Source organism: Dioscorea cayenensis, chromosome 15, assembly GCF_009730915.1.
Source record: "Dioscorea cayenensis subsp. rotundata cultivar TDr96_F1 chromosome 15, TDr96_F1_v2_PseudoChromosome.rev07_lg8_w22 25.fasta, whole genome shotgun sequence".
Classification (NCBI taxonomy): domain Eukaryota; kingdom Viridiplantae; phylum Streptophyta; class Magnoliopsida; order Dioscoreales; family Dioscoreaceae; genus Dioscorea; species Dioscorea cayenensis.
The window spans coordinates 1,736,775-1,749,113 of record NC_052485.1 but is presented as its reverse complement, the minus strand read 5'-3'; the positions used below and the strand labels follow the sequence as shown (position 1 = coordinate 1,749,113).

The 12,339-nt window shown below is 34.4% G+C and overlaps 1 protein-coding gene across 2 annotated transcripts; it reads right to left on the bottom strand.

Annotated features, from left to right (window-relative positions):
- Positions 1 to 51: 51 nt before the first annotated feature.
- On the bottom strand, positions 52 to 1,564 carry LOC120276908. Of its 2 annotated transcripts, none has more exons than XM_039283642.1 (5): positions 1,457 to 1,564; positions 1,201 to 1,365; positions 1,000 to 1,078; positions 743 to 899; positions 52 to 507 (listed from the first exon to the last, which is right to left on the bottom strand). In XM_039283642.1, exons 1-5 carry the CDS (start codon positions 1,463 to 1,465, stop codon positions 426 to 428), a joined length of 492 nt encoding a protein of 163 aa, XP_039139576.1. In that variant the 5' UTR covers positions 1,466 to 1,564; the 3' UTR covers positions 52 to 425. The 2 variants fall into 2 exon arrangements, with proteins under 2 accessions (XP_039139576.1, XP_039139575.1); XM_039283641.1 differs by having other exon boundaries at positions 96 to 507; positions 1,000 to 1,084.
- Positions 1,565 to 12,339: the final 10,775 nt, after the last annotated feature.

Here is a 12,339-nt window from a genome sequence, read left to right as displayed (position 1 = left end):
AGGTTTAGCTGACGAAGAAGTAACTTGGTGGGTGTGTAAAAAGGCAGTACTTTAATCACAGGTACCTCCTCCATGTGCCATTATTTCTTACTATATAAGCCTTTCAACTTTATCAAGTCCATGATAACCACAAAATAAAACTCACTTACAATAGTAAAGAGGGTACATTAACATCTCTCCTGTTTATATCAAATTAAGTATTATTATATACTCCCCATGGTGTTTGTTTATCTTTGTCAGACCTGCATAGCCTTTAAACCTTTTGTCCTCATTTACAACAAGAAAAAGTAGGTTCTCTGCCTTTCTTCTCAACTACTTCTGTGACTGTAAGTTAGCATGGAAAGGAGAGAAAGACATGGTCATCCTCCGGCACACACTTTCTTTGTTTAAGCTTTTCTAGGCAGTTGGTGTCAGGCTATAGTGTGTCACCTAGCATCTGCTACATGGTCTGCCATCTTACTCATTGAAAGTGTGAAATATAACAGTATGAGAGTTCCCATGCTTGACCTGCATTGGAACCAAACACACCAAGTAAATGATCATGCAATTGTTTCTCATCTAAATTGAGAAAACTAAAACCTTAAGTTAGATCTTTGTTTGTCTGGAATGGTCAATGAGTTAGTTGGTCGAATTAGTACTACCCGCCAAGATTTTTTTTTTATTATTGCTAAATGAGTGGTTATATCAAATTGAGATTTATTCATCTGGGTATTATTATTAAATATAAATATAAGAAACTCACAGGGTGGCAAAGAAAAATAACACCCGACGAGGGTCCACTCCGAGCGATGCTCGCCGGCCGGCCACCTTCCGGCACTTGCCTATATGGCTTGTCGCATGTGCAACGGTGCTACTGACTCCTTCACCCGCCACGTGTACACTAGCCTCCTCCTCCCCGCCTATAAGAAAAGCACACTTTTTAAAAAAAAAATTATTTAAAAAAACAAAAAGGAGCTCGACTCAGCGGAGTTATAAGACAAGACTCGGCGTTTGACTCACCGGCGAGCTCCGCCGCCGCCGCCGCCGCCGTGTTCTTTTCAGCTCCGGCTCGCTGGGATCCTTTCCTCGAAAGAGTTCTCTGTAACTATAAATTTTTTTAAAAATAAAAATTAATAACTTCTTTTTCTAATTTCCAGAAAAAAAAGTCCTAATTTCCAGAAAACACTAAACCTTAAAATCCAATAAAGAATTTCAAAATACCGAAAGACGAGGGTTGGCAGTGGAATCAATCTCAGCGGCGACGAGCGGCGAAAGAGCGGCGATGTCGAGCACGACGAAATCATCATCGAGTTCCTCTTTCTTGCTCTGCTTCTGCTCTGCTCGACTTGAACAAGCCATCAACTTCTTCGGAGAATAATCAAAACCCTAAACCAAACAAAAAAAAAAAAAAAATTAAACCAAAAGAAAAGGAATCAAACAGTGGCACAGACTCAGGAAGAGGAATCCAAAAAAAGACCTGGGCCATGAAGGGCAACAACAGAGGAATGAAATCGATGACCCACGATTGGTACTAACAAGGAGTAGGTATCTATCTTTTCCCAAAGAGAGAGTCAAAAAAAGGAAAGATGAAGATGAAGATGAAGTTGAGAGGAAGGAAATATATCAAGAATGGGAAAACGATTTTTAGAGGGAGCATGACGAGTGGTGCTTGAATGGAATGCATATAAAAACGATGGGTAAAATGGGAAATTCCTTTTTTTAATTTTTAATTTTTAATTTGGGGAGGTAATACAAGGAATCTTGTGTATATGTGACAAGATTGTATTCCGTGGAAGGAGGTGGTGCTTGTATTTTTGGATTTATGTTGTGTGGACCGAGTTGACGAACCTAGTCGGTTTTGTCAGTTTTATGGGTGGTCTTATGTGTTTTTGTTTGCTTTTATGGTCAATTATTCGTGGTTAAATTACTTCTCCATCAAGAGAAACTTGGGATCTCCATCTCCTTACCTTTCTTTCAATATTTGGAGCATGTTGCTTAAGAGGAATGTGCATTTTTTTAGGTCAAGAGTATTCTCACTGGCATCAATTATTCTAAAAATTAATTTTATGCTCTGGTTGTGGTTAAATATAGATGCTATGATAAAAAGGGTAAAATGGAAGATTCTATCACAATAACATAACTTAGTTTGGGAGTTTTTTTGGGATCTCAACTGACTATGAGTGTGATCCCAGCAAGGCAACAATATATTTTAGTTCCGACTAGTTAGATGGATTTGTTAGATCAGTTTATTCTAATGAAAAACCCCCTTTATTTTCACTAAGAGTAGTCTATCCTATATTTTGTATCATTGTCCTTTCCACTATTAACAGGATTTTTTTAATGTATGTTTTTTATTTTTATATATTTTTTTTTCTCTGTAAAGTTTGTATCTTTAAGTGTTTTTAATTAATGTGGGTTTTAAAAAAATATATTGTAGTTAAATTTTATTTTTCTTAATTGTTGTATATTTTAATATATATATTGTAGTTTATTTGTATTTTAAAATGAGTGTATTTTGAATTAAATTGATTGGATTATACACTAAATAACAACATATTATGATCATTAAAAAAATAGATAATTATAAATCATCATTTCTAAAATAAACCCACAAAAGTTGGGGATAAGTCCCTAAATTTAAATGAAAATCAGGAATATGCACAAGCATAGAATATGACTGTAAATTCAATACAATAAACACATATGCTCTCACCTTGTGTATGATTTGGAGTTTGATTTCAAGTCCTCTCCAAAATGAATACTTTACGTAAAGAACTTCATGCTAATAGACCGAGATGTCATTTGCAAGGATAAGTATTCGTGTTTGTATATGTTTGAAAACATAAAGAGTAAATTAGTTTTTTTTTAATTCTAATTATATTAATTGAATTATTGAAACATATATATTTATGCATTCAAAATTAATATGTCCATAATCAATTTATCATCACCTTCAGTATAACTAGAATATAGAGTTAGTTTAGACCAAAAACAAATCACATAATTTCTAATTATCAATCAAAGAATTAGTTTAGAAGAAAAACCGCATGAGTTGCGCTATATGGTTTGAAATACATGATTAGTTGAAAAAAGTTTTTTTAAATTAAAGTCCCAATCAAACACCTATTAGATAGAAAAGATAATATATTTTAAAATGTAAAAAAGTAGTCCAACATCATTTTGTAAGTTAAAAAACTATAGAAAAAAAAAGTATAATTTTTTTTTTTTTTACCAAGATTTTAATCAAGTGAAGGGTAAAGAATAAGGGTTGTATAAGTTTTGAAGGTTGGCTAATGGTTATTTAATATATTGACAATGAAATCATCTATATCAGGCCTTATATATTTATTAAATAAGTGAATTTAAATTTTAACTCATAGGAAATGAAAGTACATGTATTATTGTATTTGTGCATGTCTCGGATACGCGGTTTGTGGAAATTGGTTTAAAATAACAAAACTTCTTGGAGGCTGATATGATGTGGAGGTGGATTGGGGCCCACAAGATAGAGATAGAGAGATGGACACATATGCTCAAAAGGATTAGTTTAAAAAAAAACTAAGATAATCCAAGGGAGCAAATCAAAGCTCTGTGAGATATGGCTTATAACATCACTTGAACTTGATAATGTTTCATAGAGCTTGAGAAGTACGTGTTAGTGTGTTACACTATATAAACACTTTGGGAGATAGTATGTCTCAATTGTTATTTTCTAACTTTTTATTTATATAAACAACAACTTTGCTTCGCTCTCAATAAAATAAGTAAATAATAAATTCTTCATTAAAAAAAAGTAAATAATAAATCATATATACATGAATAAATAAATTAACCACAACTATAATAGATAATAAAAACTAAGTACAAACTATAAGAAAAAATAATTTAACTGTGATATTTAATATGCTATATGACGCACAACAATGGGGTAATAAATATCAATTCTATTTTTTTTATTATGTTTTTTACCATCACAAATGTGTCATGCTGTCAGCGAGGATTTCCTCATCCAGTGCCCAGTGGTATCTCACATTTGGAATTTTTTTGGCCAACTCTTGAGAAATAGTCATGCCCTTCAGTCGCTTATAGACTTGTGAGGGATTGGAAAAAAAGCTTTAGAAAACCTCTTATTTTTTTCCTGGGATCTATTTGCAAGCGCAATCACTTGAAGCAATTTGGTTTGAAGGAAATACAAGCATATTTTCTTTTACTTGTCTGCCAACTACTTCCATCATTTTAAAAATTGATCATATGCTACTTATGTGGTTTTATACGGCTCTGATTCAAAGAAGGCAAGATTGGAGGAGCTGATGGCGAAGGACAAGCGAAGCTTTGAGTTTCTCTCCTCTAGGGCCCAGTGCGCCGGCCCCGGCGGTCCCAAGCCCTGGTGAGATCTAGTTGTGGTTAGCGTTCCCTTCCTTAGGGTTGCTGTGGTTGGGTGTTGTCCAGGACCACCCCTAGTGGTTCTGTTTTTACTTTTATTTCGTTGTCTATTGTGTGGGTTGTGTTGTTTTTTAGTATGTATTGCTATCATTTTTTTAATGAATGTGGTTTATTCATATTTTAAAATAATAATAATAATAATAATAATATGTAAGTGCTGGTGTTTTTTTCCATAGAGAGAGTTGAGTTTGACCCCATTTGAATGACAATCGAGAATTTAGTACATGATTGGTTGTGTATAAGTAGTTCTAATTTAAATGGTTTTTCATATGAATTACTGTTTTGGTTTGATGTAAAACTTTTATTTATATGTAAATAAATGACAAAATACTTATATTTTACCCACTTTACAGCTAAAATTTATTGTAAGTTAAAATACTATAAAGTAAGTAGCATCCACTCATTACCATAGTTATTGTACCACTAAAACTATATCATATTAAATTATAAGAATATAAAAATATATAATTTTTATATTTTTATAATTAAATATTTTTATTATAAAAATATTTTTATAATTTGAAATATTATAAAATATTTAATGGAGTAAGTGTTTTAAAAATATAATTTTTATGATGAATCTTCGATATTTGTTGCTAATAATAGATAATGGGATAATCTCACTACTCCACTTACACAGCAATTGTATATTCCTTGCTTCATGGATCTCCCCATTTTGTTTAAACCGACATTTATTAATATGGATTCTGATCTTGAGGGCTTGTGTTTTTCTGATTTTTTGCTACATGGTAATCTAAATCTCCCCCGGTTCAGAACATCTTTGGTCCTAATCTTGATTGGTCTTGGATCAAAAATATCAGGTTTGATTTTAATGGCCAAAATCTTTGGGTTTGGGGTCCTCGTTCACTGTGAACTTTTGTTGCTTCTGCAGTTTATGACTACTTGGTTACCCTTGACCCTCAACCTTGGCCTGGTTGGAGCTTTATCTGGAAATTGTTTGTGTTGCCTCGTGTTAGGACTTTTATTTGGAAATTAGCTCATGGTAAACTCCCCACTGGGGATTATCTGTATGGTCTTAATATTGGTCCCTTTACTCTTTGCCATTTTTGTGGGTTAGCTCCTGAATCTGCATCTCATACTATTTGGAACTGCCCTAAAATTATGCCTTGTTGGATTTCTCTGTGTGCTTCTTTTAACTTGGATCCAAATATCTTAGCTGAGTTTGATTCTGGTATTTGGCTCACTAATAGTTTTGTTTCCAAAAATTCTGATGCTTTTTTCAAAGCGCTTATTGCTAATATTGCCTGAATTATTTGGAAGAACCGATGCAATTTAACCTTCAAAGGTTGGCAACCCAAATACCATTCCATCTTTGGAAGGGCTTGGTCCTACTGCACAAACTACTTCAATTCTATTGCCAAAAACATCAGGGAATACTCAAATCCTTCTTGCCCTTTGAAAAGTATTAGTCTCTTTACTGATGCTTCTTGGTCTGATTCTTCTTCTTTGAGCTGTGGGTTTGGTTTTATTGCCATCTCCAATGTTGGTTAAGTATTGCTTGCTGGTGCAATGGGCTGCAACTCTGTCTCTCCTATTTCTGCGGAGATTGAAGCCATTCTCTTTGCTCTTGACCAGTGTGAGTCTTTGTAAGTCTTTTAACTGGATTCCTAAACGTATTTTTTTGTGATTGTCCAGGTATTGCACGTCTGATCAACCACTTCGATAGCTGCGTGGCGTGGCACTACAAGAGTGAAATTGACAGCCTCAAATCCAGGATTATCAACACTTGTTCAGTTATCAAGACCATTTCCTGGACTGAAAATCAACTTGCTGATGCTTTGGCTCACTTCGGACGTTCAAACCCTCGTCTATCTCTGTTCTCTCAGGGATTAGATCATCCCAAATGGCTTGAGGATCTTTGCCTCAACTTAAATCTCTACTTCTAATGTTCTTGCTTTCTTTTGGAGCTTTGTCTCTTTGTTCAAAAAAACTTATACTAAACTAAAAAATATATATATATATATATAATATTTTTAATTATAGTAAATTAACTAAATGATAATGATAGAATTTGAAAAGTACAATATTTTTTATTTACATTGTGATTTTATTTATTAGTAATTAAATAACTTCTTATTCTGATAGAGATGATTTGTCTATATTATAAAAAATAAATAATAAATAGATTGTTTTTCATATAAAAGAAAAATAAACATTACTTTGCATGTTGCACTAGCAATTAATGTAGCACATGGGTACTTTGAGAAGCAGTTACGTGCATTTTCCTGCTTCTGAGTGAGACCATTTTTAGCATTCATATTATGAAAGACCCATAACAAAGTCTTAGGTTTTTTTTTTATCATGATTGATAATTCAATTGATTCAATGCATCACGTAATGATAATAAAAAAAATTCAAGGCAAAATTGGCTCAAACATTATTATCAATCTAAGTCATGCACTTTTTCAAAAATATAAAATAAATAAATAATTACATAGCAAAGTTTCTGAAGCTTGTCAAATGAGCCCCCATCCATGAGAATTTAATACTTTTTGGACGTGAGTGAAGACCTAAATAAGATGAATTGGTCTTCATGGATATCTTTGCTTTGGAACAAAACAACTAAAATTGGACTCAGTCAAATGGAATGCAAAGTGACACCACAACGAAAACTAAATCAAAATCAACTGTAATGGCTCATTCAGAACAGTCATGATCCCAATATGGCCCAATTGGTCTCTTGAACATGGGCCAAATTTTAAAAAAAAAAATAAATTTACTAAATAACACTATCTAATTACTCAAATGACAAATTAGCATATCTTGAAATTCTTGTAGCCATGTTTATTCTTGAAGAGGATCAAGAAACGGAGCTCTAATTAAAATAATAATAATTACTTGAATGATTGTTGAAGATGCATGTGTTTGGTTTTTTGGTGGGTCATGAATGATCAGCCTTTTCAACAAGCTTAGCTGGAAAGTATGAAATCCCAAAACATCAAAACCTCACAAGCTTAGGCTGTACTTCAATCAACGTTCATAATGAAGATAGTGCAGTACTCCTATATCTGAGGCTATTATTTTTTATTATTAGAATTGAAGCTTCATTTGTTCCTAAGCCTTTAATTTGCACCATACTTGTCAAGTTGTGAGCCTTCCCTTCCCTAATTAATGGAGTTATCCACTTTAATAAATTAATAAGATCATACATATATATAATTTGGTAATTGAGAACCATTGGTAGCATGGTGATATCTGTTTAAAATGGTGACCGAGCAACCAGAGATCGAAACCTTAGCCTCAAACTATATAGTACTATACAAACATTTTATAATATTATAAAAATATAATACAATATTATTTATTTACTATTTACTTGATCCCTTGTGAGAAGAATGGTATTTTCTACCTCCTATGATTTCATTACAAAAAAATTTACTATTTTGAGAGTTATAATCCATGATATATTATTTTAGGCACATGTGTCAAGCCATAAATACACCACTTGTTAATTTGCCTCACAAAATAATTTCATAGGAGGTCATTAAATTACTGTAATTGTGTGTCTATATACCTGTCTATCCCATTGACAATATTTGTCGTCTTTATAAAAATAAAAAAATAAAAATAAAAAAACAATTTGGTAGCTAATTATATTATATCTTGATTTGTCCCAAATAATCTACCTCACATTTAGTTCGTCTTATCCTTCCTTTAGTGATGATGGAAAATGAGACCTCTTTCATTCATTAGTTCTGTCCGCATGTTATATTTGTTTGTCTAGTAACTTAGTTTGTTTTATTTAATAAAATTATGCTTTATTATTGAATGTAAATTAAATAAAGAACTGTAATCCTCACCAGGGATGAGGAGAATAGTGAACAGAGAAAGCAAGAAAAAACAAAAACAAGATAAAATATCTGAAGCTGGCGAAGTCAACCGTCTGGAGACATAGGCCTGCTCAGAAAAGGAAGATACGGATCACTCCTGACTAGTGCTCTGGGCGCCATATCGCTGTGTGGTCGGGAAGATCCGGAGCTCGGAAAGCTTAAGGAACGCTGATCTTTGAATGTCCTCCGTGGCTTATCTGCAGGGTAGGACTTCGAGTCTCATTTGAAATCCAAGTAAGAACCAGATTAGTCTGCTTTTTGTAGAGTATTGAGGAAGTAGAAACACAATCTTGGTTAAAGATACGATTGTTAGCGTTCAGCCCAAATATTCCGAGAGAATGGACTCGGAACAGAGGTCCCGGAGGTTTTCGAGAGAAGGGTTTAAAGAAGGTATCCAAATGGTCCGGGATATTTGAGACCGAGGAAGGTAAAGTTTCAAATGATCAAATAAACACTTGAAAAAAAGTACCAAATGCGAATACAAAAAGTAGCAGGTTTAAAAAAAGGTGGTCCACTGATTCTGAGTTATTGTGACAAAGTATACATGTGTCAGTGGCAAAAGAATTGCAACCTTTTTTGAATAAGTTCTCAAGAGTAAGAATTTTATTGTCCCAGGCAAGCCAGCAGAATAAAGTGATTTTGCTAGGAGATTTGGTTTTCCAGAAATTGGGATAGAGTTGAGAGCGGAGACCTCCATCGATTAAAAAGTTGTAGAAAGATTTGACGGAGTAATTTCCATTTTTTTCTAAAGACCAGGAGTATGAGTCTTCGATATCGTTTGAACAATCTGGTAAAGAATTTAATAAAAAGTCGAATTCTTCAATTGTGGCTGTTCGAAATGGATTACCCTGGGAGTTAAGTATGAGAAGAAATTGTTTTAAAGTAATCCAAGGAAAAGAACAGTCCAAAAATAGTGATGCCCAGCGGTTATTGGGAGATTGGCCCTCTAGCCATCTATCGAACCAAAATAGAGTGTTTTCACCATTGCCGACAGACTTGGTTAAACAGGCCCGGAAAGTGGGTAGAATTGTACTGATTCCCGCCCAGAAGAAAGATTTGTTTCTTGGGGGTTGAGAGTGGAGAATATTGGGGAAATCACTAATGAAGTAGTTGGCTTTGATAATCTTAGACCAGCAAGAGTTTGGTGTGGTGATGAATTTCCACCACCATTTCCCAAGTAAAGCTTTGTTGAATTCTTGTAAATCAAGGATACCCCAACCCCCCATGTTTCGAGCGTGCGATCCTTTTCCATGCAATTAATCTAATTCTTTCGGGCCAAGATCAGTGCCCCTTTCCATAAGAAATCTCTCCGATTTTTATCAATGTCATGGACGCACCCAGCCGGGAGTTTGAACAATCGACATCCAAAGAACCTGGAATAGAAGATAACACGGAATTAATGAGAGTTAGGCCCCCCAAGGAGAGATAGATTGCTTTCGAGGTGTGAGTCTAGCCCAACGTAATCAATCGCCTTAAACCAAACCCAATTCTTCCGGGCGTCTACCAAGAAAGGGAACGCCCTAGATAGGTAATGGGAAGACAATCTCTTGCAATTAAGAATACTTGCAGAGGAGGAAAGTGGTTGAAAGCCAAAGTTGGTGGAGTAAAGACAACTTTTTGAGAAGTTGATTGAAAGACCAGAGCAGCCTTCAAAGAGGTATAGAATTAATTTAAAGATTTTAAGATCTTCGTGTCCTCCAGCCGAGAAAATGATAAGATCATCAGCATATTGTAAATGACAAATGCTGCTTGATTGGTCAAGTTGAACTCCAACCAGAACCTTGGAATTAATAGCATGATAAAACATTGCACTTAGAGTATCGGCTGCAATTGCAAATAGAAGGGGCGAAAGAGGATCGCCTTGTCTCAGTCCTCTTTTGCAACGAATGTAACCCTGTGTAGTTCCATTAATGAGAATCTGGGTTTTGGCGGTTTTAAGAATAGTGTGTATCCAAGAGATCCAACGGTGGCCAAAACCTCTAGCTTCTAGAATATCGAGAAGAAAATTCCAGTCTAAGGAATCAAAGGCTTTAGCAAAATCAACTTTAAAAGCAAATCCAAGGGATTTCCTTTTCTGGAGATTAAAAATCACTTCCTGAGCAGCAACGATATTATCTGCAATGCACCTACCTTTAATGAATCCAGACTGAGAATTATCCACTAAGAGACCAATATTATGACTCAATCTGATTGCAAGAATCTTGGAAATAATTTTGCAAGTTGAGTTGATAAGACTGATGGGTCTAAACCTCGATGACCTCACTGGGGAATTTGTTTTGGCAATAAGTGCGATGTGAACCCAATTGAGTCTTTCAAAGTTGATAGATCCATCATAAAAGTCCGCATGACTTTTAAATAAATCCTCCCGAATAAGACTCCAATGTTTTTTTGAAAGAAGAAAATTGAAAGCCATCCGGGCCTCGGGGCCTTATCGATAAGCTCAACATCAGGGCGTGTTTAATTTCCTCAAGATTAAAAAGGAAGTTCAAGCGTAGAGAGGTCAACTCTATCTTTGAAATTAAAACATGATAATCCCAGCTTAAAAAGGAATCTATGTGTAATCCGGTACCAAGTAAGGCTTGAAAATGATCGTGAAAAATTTTTCCCAATTTCATGGTTACCTTCAATCCAATTCCCATTAAAGCGAATTCTAGGGATGAAATTTTTATTTTTCCTACCATTAGCCAGAAGATGAAAGAATTTAGTATTTGCATCACCTTCTTGGAGCCAGGTGATTCTAGAACGTTGTTTCCAGTAGATCTCTTCTTGTTTTAGTAAAGTGTGAAGCTCAGATTGAATTTGGGAGAAGCGAGCTGATTCAATCTTCGAAAGAGGTCTACTTTCACGAGAAGTATCCAGCAAGTTTAATTCAGCAAGCAAACTTTTTTTAAGAAGGTTAGAAGCACCGAAATTTTCTTTAGCCCAGAAACAAAGTTTGGATTTTAGTAAGATGAGTTTTTTAGAGAAGACATATGCTCCACAACCATCAAAGTTCTCAATCGACCACCAACTCTGAATTAAATTCTCCAAATGAGCATTGGTATACCACGACTTTTCAAATTTGAAAGTTTTGTGACGAGAACAATGATTACCAAATTCAAGATAAATGGGGGAATGATCAGAGCCGATCCTAGGAAGAGAGCTTTGAAGGGTCCTTGGGAATAACAGTGGTCAGTCGTGTGAGTATAAAAATTTGTCCAATCTAACCCAAAGCGGGTCAGATTGACCATTAGTCCAAGTGAAATTACGCCCGTGAAGAGGGGGGTCAATAAGGTTAAGATCACCTAAAAATCTTTGTGAACAAGCAATATCCCTAGAATTAGGGTCTCCTTTGTTTTTATTGCTCAAAGTGAAAGGAGTGTTGAAGTCTCCACATATTAACCATGGGAATTCATGTAAGTTCCTAATAAACCGAAGTTCATTCCAAAAGTCAATTCTTAAAGAGGTAGCGTTAGGTCCATAAACACTAGTGCAAGCCCATTTAGTATTTAGGGAGAGGTTTATGAATTCCATAGTGATAGAAAAAGTTCCTTTGTGAAAAATTAAATAAAGAACTGTAATCCTCACCAGGGATGAGGAGAACAGTGAACAGAGAAAGCAAGAAAAAACAACTTTGCTGTTTCTTTTATTTTAATAAATTGTGGTTTATCCACCTTATTCAAAAAAAAAAAAATGTAAATTAAATTTAATAACCATAATGCCAACAAAGTTTAATATAAAAAGAAATCTTTTTATAATCATCCGTGTTAGATCTAAATAATATGCTTGTATTGTATGAACTAAATAAGAATGTCAAACAACATATATAATTAATTCATCAATGAGTTTTTATGTTAGTTCTTTCATATTCTTGAGGATTTCATGGACATTTTTTAAACAAGAATGCCAGCTAAGGCATCAAGTCTCTGAAAATAATAACAATAAAGAAAATGCAAATCCACAGGAATCTCTAATCAATTGGCTCATATTATCACTTATCAGTAAGCATTGCAAAACATTAGCCTCAAATTGTGCCTAAACAATGGAGTCGGTGGAACAGTGTTGTGTTTGATCTCTAGTGTAGTGT

Bases quoted from the DNA above. Each gene is read 5' to 3' on its own strand.
- LOC120276908 (XM_039283641.1), bottom strand. The intron at 1,085-1,200 runs GTATTTTGAAAT...AAAAATTTATAG, and splicing joins CTGCCAACCCTCGTCTTTCG to TTACAGAGAACTCTTTCGAG. The intron at 508-742 runs GTGAGTTTCTTA...GTTCCAATGCAG, and splicing joins TTATTTTTCTTTGCCACCCT to GTCAAGCATGGGAACTCTCA.